General features: G+C 57.3%; 1 protein-coding gene across 1 annotated transcript in view; it reads left to right on the top strand.

The window, feature by feature from the left end:
• Positions 1-22,418, top strand: part of PPP2R2C (protein phosphatase 2 regulatory subunit Bgamma) — a 138,132-nt gene that overhangs the window by 86,726 nt on the left and 28,988 nt on the right. Inside the window, exons 4-5 of the mRNA XM_047091543.1 lie at positions 1,500-1,612; positions 7,669-7,846. Coding sequence (XP_046947499.1) covers positions 1,500-1,612; positions 7,669-7,846 — 291 coding nt within the window. The remainder of the gene's footprint in view (positions 1-1,499; positions 1,613-7,668; positions 7,847-22,418) is intronic.

Below are 22,418 nucleotides of genomic sequence, written 5' to 3' on the forward strand. Positions count from 1 at the left end.
TCCACTGAGCCCTCGCTGACGTCTCAGCTGAGCCTGGGGTCCCTCCTGCGGTCGGTCCCGGCCCCTCCCTGCCCCAGGCCTGCCCTCCAGGAGCTCCCGCTGTCCTCATCCTTCACTGTGCCACGTGCACGATCTGAGACCCCCCTCAGGGGTGCCTGGCACGGGGTCATGTTCAGCCAGCACTGGAGCAGAGGCAGCGTGGACCTCCCCAAGGACGGGAGACCCTAATGTGGTTCACATCCTGGTCCTGCCACTTCCCCATCTGAACTGTGATGGGTGTGCCTGCCTCGCGGGGGCCCTGGGAGGACGGAGTGATGTGAGGCCACAGTGGGTTTAGAGCAGGGCCGGAGCTACTGCGCCGCACGCACGGTTACCCTCTACCCGTGGGAACAGGGTGCGTCATTCTCCTCCTGCCCTTCTGGAGGGAAGGCAGCTTTAGAAGCTCCCTACCCTCCCACTCTCAGAGCTGCTCACCACCCCCCCACCTCCCGGGTTTAAATCCCAGCTGCTCCCTTTGCTAACGCATGTCTTTGGGTACATATCAAGGGTTTAGTCATCTCAGTCGTCTCCCTCTTCGTTCTCCTGAGCCTGACGGTGTGTGTTTGAGGCACAGAAGTGGCTGGCGTTCTGCAGAGAAACGGGACCGAGGCGTGTGGACGGATGTAACATGTAGATATAGATACATAGAAAGAGGCTTACTTTGAGGGGTTGTCGCACATGATTGTGGGGGCCGGCAGATCCACAATGTGCAGGGCTGGCTGGAAGGCTGGAGACCCAGGGAAGAGCTAACGTGGCCGCTCGAGTCCGAAGGCCATCTGCTGGCAGAATTCCCTCTTCCTCAGAGGAGGTCAGTCTTTTGTCCTTTACGGCCTTCACCTGATTAGATGAGGCCCACCCACACAATGGAGGCCAGCCTGCTTTCCTCTATAGGTTTAAATGTTAATTCCATCCAAAAAAAAAAAACCCAAAAACCTTCAGAGCAACACGCACCTGCGTTTGACCAGATACCAGGGTAGCCTGGCTTCGCCACGTTGACATATAAAAGGAAGCATCACAGCTACTACGTGGCCTTCCTGATATTCGTGGCAGGATTTCAGAGAAGTGAGGCCACTGGGAACCTGCCCTCTGGATGGGCAGGGTGCTGCTCAGAAATGTGGGTCACCCTCCTTTGTCTGCCGCTGCAGAGCCTAAAAAATGAGAAACTGCAGTGGTATGCTCTGTCTGGACGTGGCTTTAGACTTGGCCGGCTGCCCTCAGAGGTGCCTTCCCTTTTGACCCGGGAGTTGTCCCTTGGGATCAGTTGTGAGGAGGCAGAGATCGAGGACAGATACCCCGTTCACGGCCGTGTTCAGCGCATGGGTGCACAGGAGAAAGAACCTGCCTGTCTGAGAGCAGGACCCTGGTCAGGTGATTCCCGGATCAGCGCTCCCCTACCTCGTGGCCCGTTCCCTGTGCTGGTGTTCATCACGTATCCCGTTTCATTTGCTTTGTTTTTAAAGATAAAACTATCAAGTTATGGAAGATTACGGAACGAGATAAGAGGCCCGAGGGATATAACCTAAAAGATGAAGAAGGGAAGCTTAAAGACCTGTCCACGGTGACGTCGCTGCAGGTGAGATGTGGACCACGGAAGGTTCCAGCAAACGGGAAGCGGCGCATGCTTCTGTTGTTAAACGGGGAGGATTTTAGGACTCGGAGGGCCTTTGAGATTTTTTGCCAGAGCCGGGTTCAGGTCCTGGCTGGGCTGCTTACTCGTGGGGTGGCCGCGGGCTTTCTCCCTGCTGGAAGCCTCGGTTTCCCCACCAACAGAGCTGGGATGGTCATGTTTCTCCCGGAAGTGTTGTGCGGATGAGGCGGGAGTGATGCATGTCCAGGAAGCGCTTGTGAACTGCAGCTGTGGGTGCAGAGCAAGTTCTAGAACCCCTTGCTACACCGAGGGGGAAACTGAGGCCCAGAGAGAGGCAGCAACTCCCCCAAAGCCGCTGCACCGAATGAGTGGCAGAGCCAGGAGAGGAGAACCTGGGAGGGGAGCTTTGTGCGGATCCCAAGCCCTTTGTCGAGGGACCGAGGGAAGCCTGGAAGGCACGGTTCTCCACAGCCGGTATGGAGGCTCGACCCAGTGCAGTTGTCTTAAAAGAGGCCGGGGAGGTTAAGATGCAGGGCCTTGCTGAGGCCACCTCCTGTCCCCACATGCTTAAAAGGCAAAAGAGCTCCTCTTTCTTCCGGGGAGGGGTGTGAGACATGGCAGAAAGGGTAGGGGAGTCCCAGGATCTGGGTTCCAATCCTGCCTCGGCCACCTCCTGGCGGTGCGCCCCTGGGCAAGGCTCTCCGCCTCCACGAGCCTCCGACTGCTGATCTGGAATGAGAATAAGCACTTCCGTGGCGAGCGTTGTGTCTTCCGGGCACTCTGCCTGTATTGACTCAGTCCTAGAACGTGGGCACATGATTATCAGCCCCGTTTTACAGATGAAATGAGAGCTGAATCCAAACCCAGGGAAGTCGGGCTCCAGGATGGGCCTCCCGGTCTCCTCCGTGAAGCGGGAATGAGACCCCCACCTCGTGGGAGAGCCACGGGAATGGTTAATGGTGTCCTGCTGGAGGACTCCGTGAAAGTCTGCCCCTGTCCTTCTCCAGGGGGGCAGGAAGCCTGCTGAGGCCATCTCGGCTGTCCCTGGCTTCTAGAACTGAGCCTGGAACATAGTGAGTGGGTGCTTTGTTCACGTTTGTTGAAGGCGATGCTGGTGCACGGCTAATTTGGGTTTATTCATTCATCACACACTTGGAAGCACCTACTATGTGCCCAGCCCTGCTCTAGGCACTGGGAGGCCTCAGTGAAACAAAGAGCCTAAGGGAGGGATTGGGTCTGAGTTGGTGTCCCTTGCTCCTGGGATAGGCCGGGCTCAGAGCAAGCGGCCTGAGTCCCGTGCAGGTTCCATGTTCTAGCCAATGTGGAAAGGCTGGGTCACATCATCCGAGCTGCCTGTCCTCCTGGGTGAGGAGGACACAATTCACAACGACAGCTGTCCGCTCCAGGAGGACAGTGGCGAGGCCTGGCGTGGGGGTGTTAGCGCCTCCCGCGGGCTCCCCAGCCACTCCAGGTCTACTCGATGCTGGTCAGGTGGCTGTAGGCAGGGCCCTGGGCTGTGTGCCTCAGTCTCCTTGTCCGCAAAATGGGGGCGGTGACTCATCTTCTCTGAAACAGCTTAGCATACGCGCTCCCTAGGTGTCCGGCAAATTGTCGTTAAATATGGAACGGTAATCAGTGTTGTTCCCGAGATGGAGAAATAAATATTTAAACATACTGGCCTCTAAATGACTCGCAAATTGTGCAAATAAATTCTGAGGAAGTCAGGAGGCCAATTAGCTTCAACATTGACTAATGGGAGTGACGGTGTCCCCCGCCCCACCCCCCAGCCCCACGAAAGTGTATGAGGGTTTCATCTGGTGGGAAGGATACAATTATCACCTCTTGATGGGCCTGGCATTTGCGGCAGAGCCGGGGGCCCACGGGAATCGGGTTTATTTCCCTCTCAGCATCTGAGACTTTGCTCTGTATTTCACTCACGTCCCCAGATGGCCCTTAGCCGTCCCTTGAGGCTGGGGGAGAAAGGAGAAGGAACGAGGGCATTTGGGTCTTTCCTCGACTCACCTCTTCCGTGTGTCCTCCCATGTCACCCAAGCCGCCCAGCCCTGTGCACCTCTTGATGCGATCCCTGCCGCTCATGCTGGAGGCTGGCGCTGTTATTTACTAACGGACTACTCTGTCCTTGGCCCTGTGCTAGGTCCCTGGGTGTCAGGCACATGGAGTCACCCCACACTGGTGGTCAGTGCTGTGACAGACGCACAGGGAGGCCTTTCTCTACCTTGTTGATTTGGCGTACTCCTATTCGTCCTTTAAAACCCTGTTCGCCTTCTCCTCTGTAAATCATCCTTCTGCGCACTCCAGCCTTCTGTATCCACAGTGTTCTGTCCTTAGTGTTTATGTGACGGCCCTCCTGCCTCTCACCTTGACTAGACTGTGGCTTCTGGAAGTGTTGGAAGGCGGGGAATGGTTTATTCATGAGACACCCAAACCTTCAGGGCATATTTATTTTCACTCTTCCTCTCCTTTAAGGAGAGGCTTTCAGTGGCTTTGAAATATGGTTTGGGGGTGGCAGTGAATGGCTGGAGCCCTGATGTAGCCCAAGTCCGACGGGAGGAAACAGTGTGGCCAGAAGGAGGGGAAGTGGACTGAGATCCAAGACTTTGCGAGGCCAGTGGCGCTCTGACCTTCTCCAGCAGCAGGTGCGACGTGAGAGAGTCCAGGGGTCCCCGAGGCAGACGGTAGCTGTGCTTTGAGGGAAGGGAAGATTAGGAGCTGATCCAGAATAGCCGACACATGGGGAGATGTGCAAGGCGGAGGGCCCCCTAAGAGGCCCGGGCATACGGACATCACCTCCCAGGCCGAGAGCCTAGAAGCTCGGGCACAGAGCCGGCGACACAAGAATGGCCCAGAACCAGGCAGACAGGTGCGCCAATGTGGCACACACCCACACTCATGCACACACACGCACACTCGCGTGCCCCACTCACATGAACACTCACACACCCATGCTCGCACATGCACACGTAGGCACATGCATATACTGGTACACACCCACATTCATATACCCACACATATGCCTGTGTGCACATACTCATACACGCATGCACGCACACACATGCATATACTTGCACACACCCACGCTCGTGCACACACACACCCATACACTCGCACATATGCACACACTCTTACACATGCATGTACACGCAGGCACACACATGTACATGCATGCACACACACATATAGTTGTACACACCCCCATTCATATACCCACGCATATGCCGATGTGCACATACTCTTATACACGCATGCACATGAATATACTTGCACACACCCACACTCGTGCACACACACCCATACATCGCATATATGCATACACTCTCTTACACACACGCATGCACACACATATACTTGCACACACCCACATTCATGCACACACCCATACACTTGCACATGTGCATATGTGCACACGCACTCCATACATTCGCACATATGCACATACTCTTACACACATGCATGCACACGCAGGCACACACATGTACATGCACGCACACACACATAGTTGTACACACCCACATTCATGTGCACACACACCCATACACTCGCACGTATGTATACGTGCACATGCACTCCATACACTCGCACATATGCACACACTCTTACACATGCATGCACACGCAGGCACACACATGTACATGCATGCACACGTATATAGTCGTACACACCCACATTCATGTGCACACACACTCATACACCAGCACATGTGCATACTTGCACACCCCTCACTCATACACACATACACTCACACGTGCACACGTGGGCACACGCAAGCACACGCGGGCACATGCTCATACTGCATTTGCATCAGAAGGAACACTTAGTGTTCACCCACCCCCACTGCAGCTCCAAAGCTGTCACCTCCCATCTCAGCCGTCCCTGGGGAGCTTGAGGGACACAGCCCATTCATTCACTCACCTGTTCACTCATTCACCCGAGGACCTTGCCGTACTGGGCCCTGGGCTGAGGACCGGAGATCCAGAGGTGAACCAGAGAAGACACAGCGTGCCCCTCACTGGCACCCAGGCCACCGCAGGAACGAGATAGCCTCGTCACATGGTCAGGGCTGTGACAAACTGGCGACTCCAGCGAGCCCCTGGCTGGCCTGAGAGTGAGGTGGACTCGGGAGGTGCCCTGGGAGGAGATTCTCAGGCCCCACGTGAGCCTGAGTCCAAGCCGCCCAGCCCACGGCAGCCCCTCTCCTACACCCCCTCCTGGCCGCCTTTCCAACCTGGCCCCACCCCCGTGGCCCTGTCACCCCATCCCCGCACCTGTTTTATTTTTCTAAATAACACCTATCGCTACGTGAAATCTCACTCTCACACACACGTACACACACGCACACGCACGCTCGCTTGTGTATCAGTCATTGTCTTTCTCTCCCACTCGAGGACAAGCAGCCCATCGGCCACAGTGTGTCCTCACCCAGGATCCTGCCCGGTCATCACTGCCCCGGGCTTAGGAGGCCTGCAGTTAGCCCACAACATCTGCACGGCCCATCTCCAGAATCCCAAGGTCTCGTCACGCGGAGGCCGGCCTCGCTGCCTCTCTCCCGGACGCAGTCCCCATCGCCCCTGCAGCCGGGTCCACCCTGGCTCGCGCCGGAACCCCTGTGGCTCGTGAGGCGCCACCCCCCCACACCCCATCACCTCCTGAGGAGGACCATCACGAGGACTCATCATGTGCTCAGCGCCATTCTAAACGCACTCGACCTGCGTTAACTCGCGGGTCCTCATAGAAGCCGCTGAGCTGGTGCCAGCACGCCCTTCTTCACAGATAAAGAAGGTGAGGCCCAGAGAGCTGAGTTCCCCGGTGAGGGTAACACTAGTGGCCGGCAGGGCAGGAGGGTTTCCGGTCTCCGCCCTGCCACCGGGATGCCCTCGGGACAGTCACACCTGGCTCTGCATTTCCTGACGGCGACTTCGACAAGTCGGGGTCATCTTGGCATCCGGTCTCCCCATCCGGGACGTGGGGAGGGCAGTGCTAGTCCCTACTTCCTGAGCGTCAAGTGTGGGCCAGGCCTGGGAGAGACTGATGAAGCCGCGTCTGTGTGCCCGTCTCCGTACCTTTGAAGACCTCACGGTTTACTGGAACGGAGCGTCGTGCCCGACACACGCCGTGGCACACGCTAAGAGCCTTAGCAGAGAGGTGGTGGGGGTGAGCAGGCCCGTGCCCCCACTGCCAGGGCAGGCTGAGTCTCCGGGCCTGCTGCGTCTGGGTCTTACAGGAGGAGTCGGCACAACCACGTGTTCAAAGAGGGTGAACGTTTCAGGCGGAGGGCGCACAGGGAAGCCAGGCACGATACCGATGCTGTGTCAGGGGCCCCTGACACCAACCCTTTAAGGTGGGAGTTTGTAGGAGTTAGGCTAACACCAGCAGCTGCAACAAATAGCCCCGGCATTGCAGGGCGGAAGATGCCGAAATGTACTCCTCACTCATGGAAAGGTCCTGGGTGACACATGACTGTCCCGCAGAGACGCAGGCTCCTTCCATCCCACGGACCTTCATTCCCAAAGCTTGGCTCCTCACCTTCCAGCAGCGGAAGGGGGAAAGGGGTGGAGAAGACTCACCTGCCTCTGAACAGCCTCGGCTCACAAGTGCCAGGCACCCCTGTGCTCCCATTCCTATGGGTGAGAACCAGTCCCGTGGCCACACCCAAATTGCAAGGGCAGCTGGGAAACGTAGTTCTTGTCCGGGCCACCACTCGCGAGGAGGGAACAAAAATGGTGGATAATCGGCTGGGGTTGCCACGGTATCATCCCGTTTTAGAGGTGAGGAAACTGGGGTGCGGAGGGGTTCAGCCACTGCTTCAAAGTCACACAGCAGGCTCAGAACCAATCCCGGGAGGCGAAGCTTCCCTGCAGGGCTGGCAGGCAGTGCATGCTGGCCACAGGGCACTGCTTATGCGCACCTTCCCAGCCTCCAGCTTTGATCACGCGGCCCCGGCCTGCCGTTTCCTGCCTTGGCTGCTGGCCCCCCTGCACTCCCCCCATCACCTTATCGCCCTGGGGACCGCCCCTCCTCTGCAGGTGCCCGTGCTGAAGCCCATGGATCTGATGGTGGAGGTGAGCCCACGGAGGGTCTTTGCCAATGGCCACACCTACCACATCAATTCCATCTCCGTCAACAGCGACTGTGAGACGTACATGTCGGCAGATGACCTTCGCATTAACCTCTGGCACCTGGCCATCACCGATAGGAGCTTCAGTATCCTTTCCAGCTGCGGGCAGGGGGCTTCTGGGTGGGGGCGGTTGGCTCAGTTGTAAGCGAGCCGACTTGGGGGCTTCTGCTTTGGTGCAACGTCTCCAGTGAGTGAGTGAGGCCCGGATTTGGAACCACGGTGAGTTGCTTTATGAAGACTTTAAAGCCGTGGCTGCCGAGGGTTCTGTTCGTCCCCTCGCCTTCTCCAGGTGGTAGTTTTCCATGTCATTCTGGGACCTCATCAGGGGCCACGGAGGAGATAGAGGCCTGGGGTCAGCCCTCCTGGGTTGTGGCCCAAGGCAGGGGCTTCAGTGCTTGATGAACAGCCTCGGGGTCCCAACCAGGGTTTAGAGTGACAGTTGAGGTGTCACCTGTCCGGTTGGATGGGACCAAAGGGGGACCCTGCCTGGTGGCCCCCTGTGTCTAGGCAAGCTAGGGGCAGTCCTGACCCCACTGATAAGTGGAGAAAGAACACTGTACAGAAGCCAGGCCTGGGAAGGGCCGCAGGGGACAGACCAGCTAGGGTTGCTAAGGTGTCGGGCCTTGCAGACCGACAATAATAATCATACACAGTGCGGCTCTCTGCCTGGCCTCAACACGTGTTCACGTTCACTCGCATCACCCTGACAACAACCCAGGAGGTAGGTGCTATCGTGACCTTCTTTACAGATGAGGAAACTGAGTCACGGGGAGCCCCAGTTAACCTACTCAAAGCTCACACCTAGCAAATGTCCAGCCCAGGCCCCCCAGCCCCGGATCCCCATGTCCAACCTTCACGTCCAGCTGCCCTTTGTGAAGGATGCCTCCCAGGTGGGCAGTGGCAGGGGGTGCGAGGCCCCCCACCCCCAAGAGCTCTCGTGCAAGCTGACGGTCTCCAGGCGTCCGCTCTGTGCGGGGTGCCGGACAGTTCCTGCCGTGAGAAGCTCCCAACACGGGCTGTCATGCCTGCTATTGCTCCCGCCTCACCGGTCAAGAGTGGGTTGTGTCCCTCGGAGCAGAAGCCAGGACTGGCCGGGAGGGCGTTTGGGAGCCAGAAGGAGCAGCCTGGAAGGTCTGAAGGAGAAGCAGAGGGTAGCAAACGACTTCTGAGGGCCGAGAGCCAGGCACCTGCCAGAGGCCAGTGGGCAGGGAGACCCTGGGAACGGGGAGAAGGGGGCTCGGAGGGGCAGAGAGTAGCACCCGCTGTTCCCGAGCCCAGCAAGAGGATGTAGGGCAGATGTGGGGCCTCGCGGTCAGCGTGAGCCTCTCTCTGTGGGAGTCTCACTCTGCACATTCAAGCTCGCTGACCTTGGCGAGTAGCCAGATCTCTGGGAGCCTCGGACTCCTCACCGGCCCCTCCCCGCTGGGACTGCAGGGTGCGCGTTCAGGGAGCCCCGCCGAGATGCACCCAGCACGGAGCTGGTGCTCTGCGTGTTGGGAAACGTAAACGTCCGTCTCCTTCCTGCCCCGAGGGAGCGAGTGCGATGAGCCTGGAGGGTGGAGGTGGATGGTCACAAAGGTTCAAGGAGGAGCTGAGGCTGGAGCGGCTTGGAAGGAATGGAAGCTCAAATTTGGCTTGGTGGACAGGGCTGGGCTGGGCGTCTGCCTGACCTTCCGTTCAGGCTGAAAGCCTGGTAGGCCCCGCCCCCTCCCCGGTGGGAGATCTTCAGTTGGTCGGGACTCTTCTGTTGCAAGGGTTAGAACAGTTCATCCCCATTGGCTCAGGCAAAACGGCATTTGTGGACTTATGGACCGTGAGAAGGCTTCAGGCACAGGTGGGTCCAGGGGCTGAAACAATGTCATCGGATCTCTCTCTCTGCTCCTTGCCTCTGCTCTCTGCTCTAGAGGCTCGTCTTAGGTGCCACGTGGCGGCAAATGGGGGCCAGCGGCACATGTCCTGCCCTCCCAGAGTAAAGTCCAAGAGACAAGAGACCAGTTTTCTGTGAACTGCCCCACTATAAGCCCCCAGATGGCACCCCGTGGGCTCTGATTGGGCCTCAGGGGCACCTCCGAACCCATGACTGGGTGGGGGGGGGATGCAGTGCTCTCACTGGCCAGGCCTGAGTCAAGGGTGCTGGAAGGGGGTCAGTGGGGGGGGATCTCCTGCCAGGCACTGCCCCAGCAGTTGGGGGCCCCCACGGCGGGCCACACCGACAGACGTCCGCTGCCAGGTGTGAGGTGTGGGCCAGCTTCCTAGCAGAGTGAAACGAGTCACATGGGAGCCCCAGGTCTGCACACGGGGTGGGCGTGGGACTCGCGTGTACCTGCAGCGGGCCGTCCTAGGTGCTTCCTCCCAGCGCCGTGCGGTGCACGGAGCCGTTTGCCGTCGTGAGCTCGCCTGGTGTGCGTGTTGGCGTGAAAGCCGCGAAGCGGTTACGCATCATCAGCCTGTTTTGCAGATGAGGAAAGAGAGGTTCCGGGAGACGGGGGGGCTCGGCTGACGGGAGCAGAGCTGGGACTCGCGCTCAGGCCGCCGAGGCCTGGCCCCAGGCGGCTTGGCCTACCCTTGGGCTGCCCGCTGCAGCCACCCTCCTGGTTTCCACTCCCGGGCTGCTATGAAGATTCGGTAGTGTTGTGAATGCCCACAGCCCTTAAAACCTGTAAAGCCCTGAAGCCGTGTAAGGGCTAGTGTATCATTCATTCATTCAGCCATTAAAGCCTGGTGCCTCCTCTGGCCTGGGCCCCGTGCAAGCCCCGGGACACAGGGGCAATGGAAGAACTCGGCCCTGCCGGTGGGGGCCTCCTTCCGCGTCAGGGACGTTGCGCTGCTTTGGTGGGCATGGCAGGGCGAGGATGCTGGGAGGGGACGGGCTCCTAATGTCAGTGGTTCCAGAAACCCCCTCACGCCTGCTCCTGTGTCTGTGTTCCTTCATTTTCCCAATGTTTCTAGTTTCTATTCATTTTCTTAAAAAAAATTTTTTTTTATTAGAGAGAGAGAGAGCGTGAGCAGGGGAGGAGCAGGGAGAGAATCTTGCTCGGCGCAGAGCCCAGCTCGGGGCTCGATCCCACGATCCTGGGATCGTGACCTGAGCCGAAATCAAGACTCAGACGCTCCACCAATGGAGCCACCCAGGTGCCCCTCTGTTAATTTCCTTTAAATCAAGTTGCTTTCTTTTTTGTCTTTTTGTCTAAATTAACGCGTTCTAAATGCGGCTGCCATAAGTGAAAATAAAACCTATGACCTATCACAAGCGGGATGAAACGGTGAAGACAAATGCTGTGAGAACAGGACAGCGGGAATAAAATCGTCCCTCTGCCCCGGCCAGTGCAACTTCCTGTGATAGTGCACATATCCCAGCTCTGGGCAGGCTGGTAGGTAGCTGCCGGCCGTGTGTGCTGGGGCAGCGCCTAAAATGTGGCTAGGTTGACCACGGAACGGAGCTTTTTATTTAGTTTGGTTTCAGTTAATTCAGATTTCAAGTTGAACAGCCACCCGTGGCGGCCGAGCTGGACGGTGCATGCAGCCTCTGTTGGAGGCCGGTTCTCAGTCAAGGATGGAGATGAAAACGTGCTTGAAGCCAGAGCATAGCAGCATAGAATGGAGGCTTTCTCCCTTCTCCATCAAATGGATTGGAAAATAATTGGAGGCTTTTCTCAGTGTATGAATCTGTGCTGGGAAGGCTGTGCCTGCCCCTCTCCTCGCTGCACTGTAAGCAGGGGGCAGGGGCAGCACTGCTCAGCCCGGGGGGCTTCCTGGGCTGCGTGTGTGTGCCGTGGGTGGACTGGATTCCAGCGGGGAGATCCAGGGAGAGACGGCGATGGGCCGGCAGCGTCACGGCCATGAGCAGGAGTCAGTGGAGTAGCGAGGCAGGAGGCCGTATCGTGACTGTCTTTTGGACCAACGTGGCCACAGGACATTGGAACAGGCTAGTTGTGAGTAAGAGAAGAGGGTTGATCCGCCACAGGACTGCAGGCCCAGTTGTGCTGAGTCCTCACTGGCGGCCCCTAGTTAAACACACAGATTGCGCCCCGTCCGTGTGTTGGAGAGCACACCATTCACGGCTGTATTTGCTGAGTACCTGCTTGGGCCAGACGTTTGAATTAGCTAGGCAAAGTCCCCTGCCCCCTGGAGCCAGCAGACAGTAAACCATTAATATAAGGAACAAGTGACAAACCCAGCACGTCCATGCAAGCAACGGACAAGTACCGTGAGCCCACGGGGCGCGGCGGTGTGCATTGTGTCGAGCGCTGTCTACCTGCGTGGCCGCGGGTGTGGGCTGGGTGTGCGCTGCGCGAGCCGGGGCGGTTGTTTGGCCAAGTGAGTGTGCCTTGCAGGCAATGGCAAAAACGACGACTGACCCTAAGGTCTAGGCCAGGTGAGGAGGAGACGGCTAGTGACCAGAGAGGAGCACGCGTCATTGGGGGGTCCCCCTGGGGACCCAGGAGTCCTCCCTGGCTGCAGGTCCTGCCACATAATGGCACGTTAGACGTGTGTGCTGCCTCTTAATTTTGTGAAGGTGAACTGGCTGATTGGAATATAAAGACGGGCCCGTGCCTTGAGGTGGAGGAGTGTGCGTCCTGCAGAGCTGGGCCCCGGGCAGCCCCCGCCTGTGGAAACAGTACCCTGGAGGCAGACAGAAGGAGTGGAGTGGAGTCTCCAGGGGTGGGTGGTTGTGGAAACCTCCCGTTCAGACCGATTCATCAGGGAACCACGCTGTACGTCGCTCCCTGTGGCCCGCTGCTGTTTTGGCCACCAGAGCGACAGGACACGGGGGCCCGGAGCAGAGACCGGTGCCCGCCCCGTGGAGGTCGGCCTCCCTGGCGGGGAAGGTCAGGTCTGTCGGCTGCGGGTGTGATGATAGGTTCCTACGCGGCCGAGTGATTAGAAAAGGTGTTTCATTTCCACCGCGGGAGGAGGCCGGCAAGGCCTGCTGAGCTGGGGAGTTGCTCCGAATCTGGACACCCGTCTTGTGCCCGTAACTCCTGGGGGCTTCGGCGCCTGGGGCTTCCCATTCCTTCGACTCTCACCCTCCGGTGCCTTGACTTGCCCTGACACTGCTGTTCAATGTCAAGGCCACTGGAAGTTTGCTGCTGTGGTACCACCTCCGCAAGTCGGAATGTAACACCTTCAGTCTAAGCAGAATTGCTTTGTAGTGAAGGTTTTAAGAGACGGGAAAACTTCTTGAATAAGGGAGAAATGGTGGGTGTCACTTTGACCGGTGAGAAAAGGTGGTAAGAAAGCTCACTCCGAGGCCCCTTCCTCTGTTAATTTGAGCACTGGTCATTCTGAGCAGAGGGTGGGGGGCCTGGTGCTTACTGAGCCCCTCTGTGTGCCAGGCACACGCGTGATGCAGCGTCTCCTTCCTCTCCCTCACCCACAAGCTAGAAAGAGGTGCCAAGCCCTTTCCGCTTCCCCCCTGGACGGCTCTGGAATCATGCCCTCCTCTCCTTCTCTGCCAAAGGCCCCACCGGGGCCGGACCATTCCTGCTTGGCCTGTTGCCCGGATCCCACATTGCCCAGCCAGCCGGCCCTCCGCAGAGCTGTGAGAGTTGCTCATCAGAACCTCTGATCTGACCTCATCAGGCCCCTGCTTAAAGCTCAGTGGTTCCCTTCAGCTTCTGGAAAAAGTCGAAATCCTTCAGCAGTGCCCTAGGGCTCTTCATAACCAGCCCCCGCCCACCTCCCCAGGCTCCTGTGTATCAGGCTTATGTACACCTTCAGGCCATTGGGTTTCCCTTAATGTTATGGGAGGGGTTTAAGGGAGGGGGTGCCCTGTCTTCTGCTGGTCCTTCCTGGGATCATTCTTGCTCCCTCTCAGCCTGGCTGGCTGCCATGTGGCCATAAGTGTCACCCATAGCCCCCTCTGCTCTGTCTACTCTGCACCCCTCCTGGGCTATCAGAGCCCCTCCGGGCCCACACTTCCTGGTCACACTGGGCTTTCCTCGTCTCTTAATATGACCGCCTCTTCTATTTTCTGGTGAGACCCTCAAGATTCAGTGCACCCAGTCTTAGCCCTCTCTGTATCCCCATGTATAATGCAGGGTCCAGCACATAGCAGGTGCTTATGAATGGTCGTACACGGTGACTTTGGACGGAGGAGTTCCAGTCTCCATCTGGTCTTAGGGATGCAGACACCTCCTTGTGAATCTGGGCTCCAGGGGCCTCAGAGATCCTGAACACTAAAGAGCAGTGGTCTGGGCTCTGGGGTCTGGCAGACCTGCGCTCAGATTCCTTGTTTAACCCCCTTGGCCACCAATTTCCACCAGTGTAAAATGGGCCACGTTCCTTATCCTAAGGATATTTGTAAGGAATGAAGAAATCACGGACATGAAAGGCCTGGTACTACTCGGGGCCCAGCAGGGGGCCAGTATTTCCCTCCTGAACAACAGATCCTCAGATATTTAAGGCTGGTTCTCATAAAATCCCTGCATTGTTTCTGGTTGTCAAAGCCCCTTTTTTAGTCCAGCACTGTGCCCACATCTGTTTAAACAACCTCTCACGTCCTTTAATACCAACATTTGAGACAGTTAGGCAGCCCTGAGCGAGTTTTCTTGAGCTTGATGCTTCTTAAAGGTAACAGATTGCACAGAGGGTCTCAGCTGATGGGCCTCTGCTTTATTTTTAGCACTCGGAGAACTGTGAAGATGGTTCAATTGATTTTTCTCCCCTCTGAGCGATTTCTCATGGTGGAATCTGGCACTGCACCAAGCCTTGGTCTGGAACAAATTCCTAATTGCCATTTATAGAGCAGGTCCTGAAGCTAGGTGGGATGGTGTGGCAATAATTAGGGGTAAAGGCTCCAAACCTCGGTCAGCACACTGCTGCCTGTGGGCTGGGAGTGTTCCCCATGCTGAGAGCAAAGGAAGGGACTTGCCGAGGCCCCTCCACGTGCCAGGGTCTGTGATTAACGAAAAACCTGGAGCTTGGCACCCAGCCTGCCTCACTCACTGGCCACCCTGCCAGTCACTTAGTCTTCTTCAGCCTTGCTTTTCTTGTCAGTTCAGTGGAGTGTGACTCCTGTGCTGGGGGCTGTCAGGGTAGAATGGCTGGAGAGCACAGTGTACTGTAGACAGCCCACACTGGCCCTGACCTGCTGTCAGGCACCCTACAGGCTACCTTCTTCCATCCTCCCCTAGTACCACTCTGCAGAGAAGGAACAGGAGCATCTGCTCAGAAGTGCTTGAGTCTGAATCCCCAAAATCAGTTTCCACCCAGGAAGCATGTCGTTAAGCTATTAGCACACCACTGTTTTGGGGGCTCAGCAAAGGCCAGGCTTCCCAGGGGCTGAGCCCCGGTGCAGCTGTCCTTGGTGCTGACCCTGAGCCGAGCGCCCACGGACCTGTCCGTGGTGCTGACCCGGGACCCAGCTCTCGTGCAGCTGTCCGTGGTGCTGACTCCATTGTCCGCCAGAGCATCATCTTCCTCACCACCTCGCACACCACCTCGCACACCACTGTCACCTCTTACTGAACACTTACTCTGTGCAAACAGTGCTCTAAGCACATTGCACGTATTAATCTATTTAATCCTCCTGACAACACTGTGGAGTAGGCATTATTGACATCCCCCTTTCGCAGACGCAGAAAGTGAGCCACAGGAAGGTTAAGTAATTACCCAGAGTTACCCAGCTGGGAAGTGTCAGGGCCTAGGATTCAGACTTGGGGCCTCTGGATGCAGAACCTATGCGATTCACTGTCATGCCACACTGCCTCTCAGTCATGATAGTGACAACCCCAGAGCAGCCACCGTTACTCCACCTTCGATCTGCAGGCACTTGTGCCTTAAACCCTTAGAGCGACTCGCCTGTGTTGCTGTCATTCCTTCCATTTTGTGGGTGTGGAGATGGGCTCGGAGAAGTGGGTGCACTTGCCCATGGCCCGTCCAGCCCCATCAGTACAATGATGTTTCCTGGCTCTTTTCTTGGATCCTAAGGGAGAGCAGGTGCTTTTCACCACACTGCAGGACAGAGTAGGGGTTGCTTGGTGGCAGAGGTGACACAGGTGGCTGAGTGCGCAGGCCATAGCTGTAGTTTCTTTTTATTTTTTTTAAGTTTATTTATTTTTGAGAGAGAGAGAGAGAGAGGAGCAGAGAGAGGGAGAGAGGGAGCCCCAAGCAAGCTCCACGCTGTCAGCGCGGAGCCCGATGTGGGGCTTGAACTCACGAATCATGAGATCATGACCTGACTCGAAATCAAGAGTTGGACACTTAAACCACTGAGCCACCCAGGTGTCCCAACAGCTGTAGGTTTCTAACATACTCTCTAATCGTGGGGACGTGAGACTCTGCCGTGCTTCTGATCCCTCCTGAAAGGCCTCCATGGCATTTCTGTGACACGCTCCTGATTAAAACCCCCTTGACCACAGTCTGGAGCCCCGTCTCCCACCCTCTCCCCGCATTGGGGCTCCAGCTGGCTGCCGTGTCACAGCTCCTCAGCCTTATGCCTCTGTCTGATGTGGAACTCCCCCGCTTTCCCTCGGATGATCCTACTCTTCTCAGTCCTCGGCTTGATGCCTTTGGCTCCCCGAATCTCCACACCAGCTCAGGGCCTTGCCAAAAATCCTATCCCGTACACCCTGTGTGTCTCTCCTGGGGGAGTATCATGGGTCTCTCTGGTGTCACTGCTGGGTTAGAAGCCCTGGGAGAGGAGGTCAGGATGGGCTCCAGTTTGCCCTTTCTTAGCCACCCGGGTGTGTGTCCCAGCACTGTCTTGCCTAGGGTTTCTGTCTCAGCTCTTAGGAGCCAAGGCATGCAATTCAGCACAGACCCCCAAGTCCTTGTTTTCTTGGGGGGGGTCCATTATTGCACGCCTGGCAACCAGCTTAATTTTGTGTTTTTCCAGAGGAAGAGAAAGCCTCTGATTCTGATTTGATAAACTTTAATTATTGCTAAAGGTACTAACCTTGCGCTGGGGCCTTTTAAAAAAACACACATATCTCCACATCACTTTATTTTATTTATTTTATTTTAATTGCTAGGGCCTCTGACTTACGGCATCTCATTAAATCTTCATCGTAGCCCTGCAAAACAGATTTTATCAATGCATTCTACAGATGAGAAAAGCAGGGTGCAGAGAGGTTGAGAAGGTTTCTGGAGGTCACACAGCTGTTTACGGTGGAGCTGGCCTGTCAAGTCCCAGTCTTTGTGACTCAGAACTGAGTGCTCTCTCCCTGTCCAAGTACTTGGGAAGGACATAAGCTGGCTTGTGGTAGAAGTGTGCAGACTGGCTCAGCACATGGAGAAGACCTACAAGGGTTTCAGTGGGCTTGTACAGTGAACGTTTACCCAGAATCCCCCTCTCTCCATGGCCCTGTATGGCTCCGGCGATCAGGCTCTTCTCTCTGAGCAGAATCACACCATCACAGTAAGTTTCCAAGAAGAGAAGGGAAGAGGCTGTCATGGGCTGAATTGTGTCCCACCAAAATACATATGTTGATGTCCTAAGTCCTAACCCCAGGACTTCATAATGGGATTGCATTTGGTCCTTAAATGGGTGATTAAGGCAAAACAAGTCTGCTAGGGTGGGTCTTAATCCCAAAGGCAAAACAAGTCTGCTAGGGTGGGTTTAAGCCACTCATCTATGACATCCGCTGTGGCAGCCCGAGCAAATTCATACAGAGGCAAAGGTTGCCAGGAACCTCATACAGAATCTGACGTGGTTTGGCCAGAGTGCTCATGGCTCGTCTTTGTAGCTAGGGCATCTCTTGGAGAAAATCTTCTGAAAGAATCAGCTCTGTTGGCTGTGCCCCAACAGGACTGTGTCCGTGTGCAGGAGGCCTTCTGGGGCACCTGCACACCCAGTGTCCCTGGAGAGCCTGTCGGGGAGGCTTCTCGTGGCGTGGTCCTTGGCAGAACTGCCTCTGTCCTCACTCGCTAGCTGCTCAGTCACCATGGGAACCGCCTCCCCCATCCTGATTGCCTGTTCCCGCAGAGACATCTAGATAAACCATGCTTTGCTCAGTTAAATCAATGGAGCCCAAGGCTGCATCTTTCCCATTACTGAACTCCCCCACCCACGATGTTGGCACCCACCTTGCAGGGTCACGGGCCAGTCCAGTGTGCCCCAGCAGCAGGGCCCTGCGGTTGTGTATTGGGTGGGGATGCACTTAGTCCAGAACAGAGGGCACGCGGGGAGAAGCGCCGCCTGGGAGTTAGGAAGCCAGGACTCTGTCCCCGCTCACCCATGCTCCACACGTGGCCCTGCACAAGCCACTCCCTGCCCTGGCCTCCTTCGTGGGAGTGGAGGGTGGCCGGTCTTTCCCACAGGGATGCGAGGTGCCTGGCCCGTGGGTGCAGGGCCGGGGGCTGCCCTCCACAGCTCTCTGAGGCTGTGACAGTGTCTCCAAGCTCAGTTAGTTGCTGCGTCTTCATAGAGCCATTTTTTGTGACCTTGCCACCGAAGCCTGTCCCGATATTAGTGAATATTTGTGTCCTTCTCTGATGTTGATGGGATGGTTTTCATATCCGTTTCTCCCTTGAGCTCCTTCTCAAACAAACCAGTGACGTTTATTCATTTCATGTGCCGGACTCATCTTATGGCCGGTGGAGGAGTGTGGCGCTTTGTGCCTGTGCCCACACCCTGCACAGGTGGGAGGGACGAAGATCGGAAGAAGGAGGGCCGCTGGAGGTGGAGTGACCTTCTCCCCGACATGTCAGAGGCTCTCTGTGTGGGGCCTCCTGGCGTTGCAGCTCCGGGCACCGAGGGCTGGCAAACGGTTCTCCACGCTGATGTGACCCTGCCTGGCTTCAGGCCATCAGACCGTGCCTTTGGCAGCAGGAGATAAAGGAGTTTCTATAAAAATCTCTGCAAACCCGATGACTCAGCAGAAGGCCTGCCTGGATTAGATGCCGGTGTCCTTGGCAATAAGAGCTACAGACTTTGCTGGAGGGCGGGACAAACGGGCCTGTTTTCTGAGCTCCGCCGACACCCCCCAGGCAAGGGCCAGAGCTCACAGGGCTGTGCCAGGCGCCGGAGGACGTCCTCATGCTGGGGGAGGAGCCAGGCCAGTGAGGCTGTTTTACACGCTGGTCCTGTGTGGGGGTCAAGAGGGAAGGTTCCTGCTACAAAAGCAAGATCGCGGTCCTTCTTCTTGGCCCTGGGCCAGCAGAGAACAGCCCTGGGGGCCAAATCCACCCGTTCATAAAGTTTCATGGGCTCTCGGCCACTCCCATTCATTTACATGCTGTCTGTGACCCCGATAGAGCAGGAGGGTTGAGTATCGAGGTGAGATCTTACGGCTCCTATTCCTAAAATGTTTACTGTCTGGCCTCTTACAGACATTTCCTGCCCTGGATCTAGAGCAACACACCCAGTCACACTTGGGCCCTGAAGGAAGAGGGATTCATCGTATGACATGGGGCAGGAGCCAAAGGCTTCGAGGAGCCAGAGACCTCCTCCTCCAGGGGGCGCTGGCCCCTCCATGCCCACCCAGGCGGTCAGGGGCCAGGGTTTATGCTTCTCACCCCTGCTCTGCTTTGCCCCATCACACAGTGGGTGTATTGCCAGCTCTAGAATCCGACTCAGTCCCAGGCTGCCCGCCCCCCGCCTCTGCCGAGTCCCCAGAGAGTGGCTCTTCCTTGCTGAGCCTCTATTTCCTTGTCCACGGGCTGGGGTACACCCCATTCACCGGTGGAGAGGTTTGAGCAGGACACAGATGTGAAGCTGGGCTGGAGTTATTTATTTCTGTGAGAGAGAGAGACAGAGCACGAGCAGGGGAGGGGCGGAGAGAGAGGGAGACACAGAATCCAAAGCAGGTTCCAGGCTCCGAGCTGTCAGCACAGAGCCCGACGTGGGGCTTGAACTCCCAAACCATGAGATCGTGACCTGAGCCGAAGTCAGACGCTCAACCGACTGAGCCACCCAGGTGCCCCGTGCCAGTCCCCTCCTTAAAGGACCCCCGCCACCACCACTCTCCTGGCCTGGAGTCTCCCTGAGCCCTACTGTTCATCTCCACGTGAAGGGCTTCTTCCCCTTGAGAGGGTTTGACACTTCCTGTACCCACCCCTAGCCTGGATTGGAGGGGCCTGAGACGGGCTGGTTTGTTCATTGACTCCAGCGGCTGTTCACTGGGCACCTGCCATGTGCCGGGCACTCCTCTAGGCACCGAAGGTGCAGCAGCGATCCAGACAGGGCCCTGCCCTCGCTGGGCAGCTGGGCAGTGAACAAATAAGCATGATGAGATGTCTGTGGTACTCGTGCAATGGCCGGGCCACTGCTCCCCAGCTCCCGGGAAGCATGAGTTTCCCGTGGATGTCAGAACAAATTTCCACAAACTGGCGGGGTGGGGGTGGGGTGGGGCTTACAACAGAAATCTACTCTCAGTTCTCGAGGCCAGAAGTTTGCAGTCAAGGTGCTGGGAGGGCTGTGCTCTCTCTGGAGGCTCCCTCCTGCTTCTCCCAGCCCCTGGTGGCCTCACGCCTTCCTGGAAAAGTACCTGGTGCTCAGTTGCGGGGTGTGGCATCGAGCAGGTTCACCTTCCCTCTTCCTCCTCCTCCTCCTCCTTCTCCTCCTCCTCCTCCTCCTCCCTCCATGACCTGCTCCTCTCTCCACTTACCTGGTCAGCAAACTTAGTTGCCAAGGTGTGACTGGAGTTTAAATGCACGCCCATCACACAGTTGGAGCACAGGTATATGGAAAACAACATGAATAATTCATCCGGCTTTGCCAGGGGGAGGGGCTTGCCGATGAGTCTAATTACGCTCGTTCCCCAGGGAGGCCAGTTTGCCATAAACCTCGTGAGGCGCCGCATACGTGTGGGATTCATGCAGCTGCCCGTGAAATGGGGGAGAGGCCACCTGGGGGTCAGTCCTCCAAATGAGAGGGTGCTCCGGGATCATGCCCAACCCCTCGTTTCGCAAATGGGGGACGCTGAGGCTTGAGGACTGTAAGTGACGTTTGCGTGCGGCCCTGAGCATCCGAGAGAGAGCTGAGACCGGATGCTCAGCCCGGGGCCCCCGGCTTCTGACCCAGCACGGGGCCTGCCAGAGTCAAAGCCCCCACATCAGGTCACGTTTGGACCAAATGTCTCACAGTCCACGTGCACAAGGCCACATGGGTGTGAGTCAAGGAGGAGCGTTTGCGCTGTGCGTTCCGTTCGGGGTGTAGTTCAGGCCCGGCTTTGTGATGTGATGAAGGAGTTCCACAGTGACAGCCCCACTCGGCAATTAATCCTTTCACACACCCGCCTGGGGAGGAGCCAGGTAGCAGGTGCAGGGCGGGTCCTGTGGCGGGCTCAGCAGGAGGTCTTGGAGAGGCTGATCGCAGGGGATCAGGCTGGGTGGCCATGCCCCGAAGGATGCCGTGCCGTCCTTGACATGCAGGCATGGCTCTGGCCCTGGGATGCAGCGGCGCGGGACCCCCTGCCCGGACTCAAGGACCCCTTGCCCTGCGGGGGCCCCAGCACATTCGCTGCCACTATGGCTTGGTCTTCCTCCTCCCGGGTCATGCGGGAATGTGTTTCACGTCCGTCTTTCCCTGGCACCCACTGTATCCAGAGCCCTTTGTCTGAAACAGCAAGAGATTTCCGGAGTGATGCTTGGGCTGTAAGTGCTGGGCTGTCAGTGGGACCCGGGCATTGGAGGCTCTGTCTCCCGAGCCCACACACAGGACCCTTGGTCCCCGCGCATCACCCTCGGCCAGCTCCGTGTCACCTGGTTCAGGCCTGTTCGCTGCAGACCTGATTGTGCCCCCGTGTACTTCTAAAAGCCATCACGCCTCGTACCTGTTTCTAACGACTGTTGTCATGAGGCTGTCACGAGTGGTTAAGCATGATGGGGTCACGGGAAGCGTGCACTCTGGAATCCAGCAAAGAGGCCACACCCATTTGCTTGGCCTTGAGCCCCGCGTGAGTCTGGGAGCGGCATGTGGGGACCGGGAGAGGAGGTTTCCGGGCCCTCCCACTGCGCTTTCTGGACACCAGTGCGCACAGCTTCCCAGCCTGGCCGTCTCTGTGAAAAGTCTCATAAACACCAGCCTCAGTCTCCATGAGCCAGACATCTGGTAAATGTGGGCGGACGGCTTCTGAGCTCATGCCGTGACTCACAACGAACGACAGTCGTAAACTGGGCGACAGGGGTCGTTGCGTGCGTCAGAGTTTTGGTCGTTGTGGAGGCGGAGCGATCCACGTCCGGGGTTCGGACGTCACGCCTCTGCTCTTCGTCCATTGAGGTGTGTTCTAGAACATCTCGAGGTGGGAAAGTGAATTGGGTTTGGACGCTGAGGGGGTCAGGAGGGTGGGTTGTGTGCAGGGACAGGTGATCTGAAAGTCTCTGAGGCTTGGAACAGCCGAGGGGGATTTCATAGCAGGTGACCCGAGGCGCGGGTCCCACAGCAGATGGGAAAGTGTCATGCACACCGCGTGCTGGCTCTCAGAGCTCCAGCCTGGGAATGACGCATGGCACCTGTCACTTCTGCCCTCCATCCTTCGGGAAAGCGATAAGGGAGCCGGCTGCGCCGAGTGCCATCGGGCGGATGGACAGGTTCCCCCGTCCCCTCCCCCTCCCCCCGCTCTGACGGGAAGCCGAAACAGGCAAGGTATTTCACCATATCCCGCTGAGTCCTATTCCCCCGGAAGTCGTCTCTCCGTGAAACGCGGAGTAAACACATGTCCCCTGATGAGTGGCCCCACCGGGACTCCAGGCCGGCCGGCGTTCCTTGGAGCC

The sequence above is a fragment of the Lynx rufus genome, unplaced genomic scaffold, assembly GCF_022079265.1.
Source record: "Lynx rufus isolate CCGP_SWC_20201006 ecotype Redwood Valley unplaced genomic scaffold, mLynRuf1.p SCAF_3, whole genome shotgun sequence".
Taxonomy (NCBI): domain Eukaryota; kingdom Metazoa; phylum Chordata; class Mammalia; order Carnivora; family Felidae; genus Lynx; species Lynx rufus.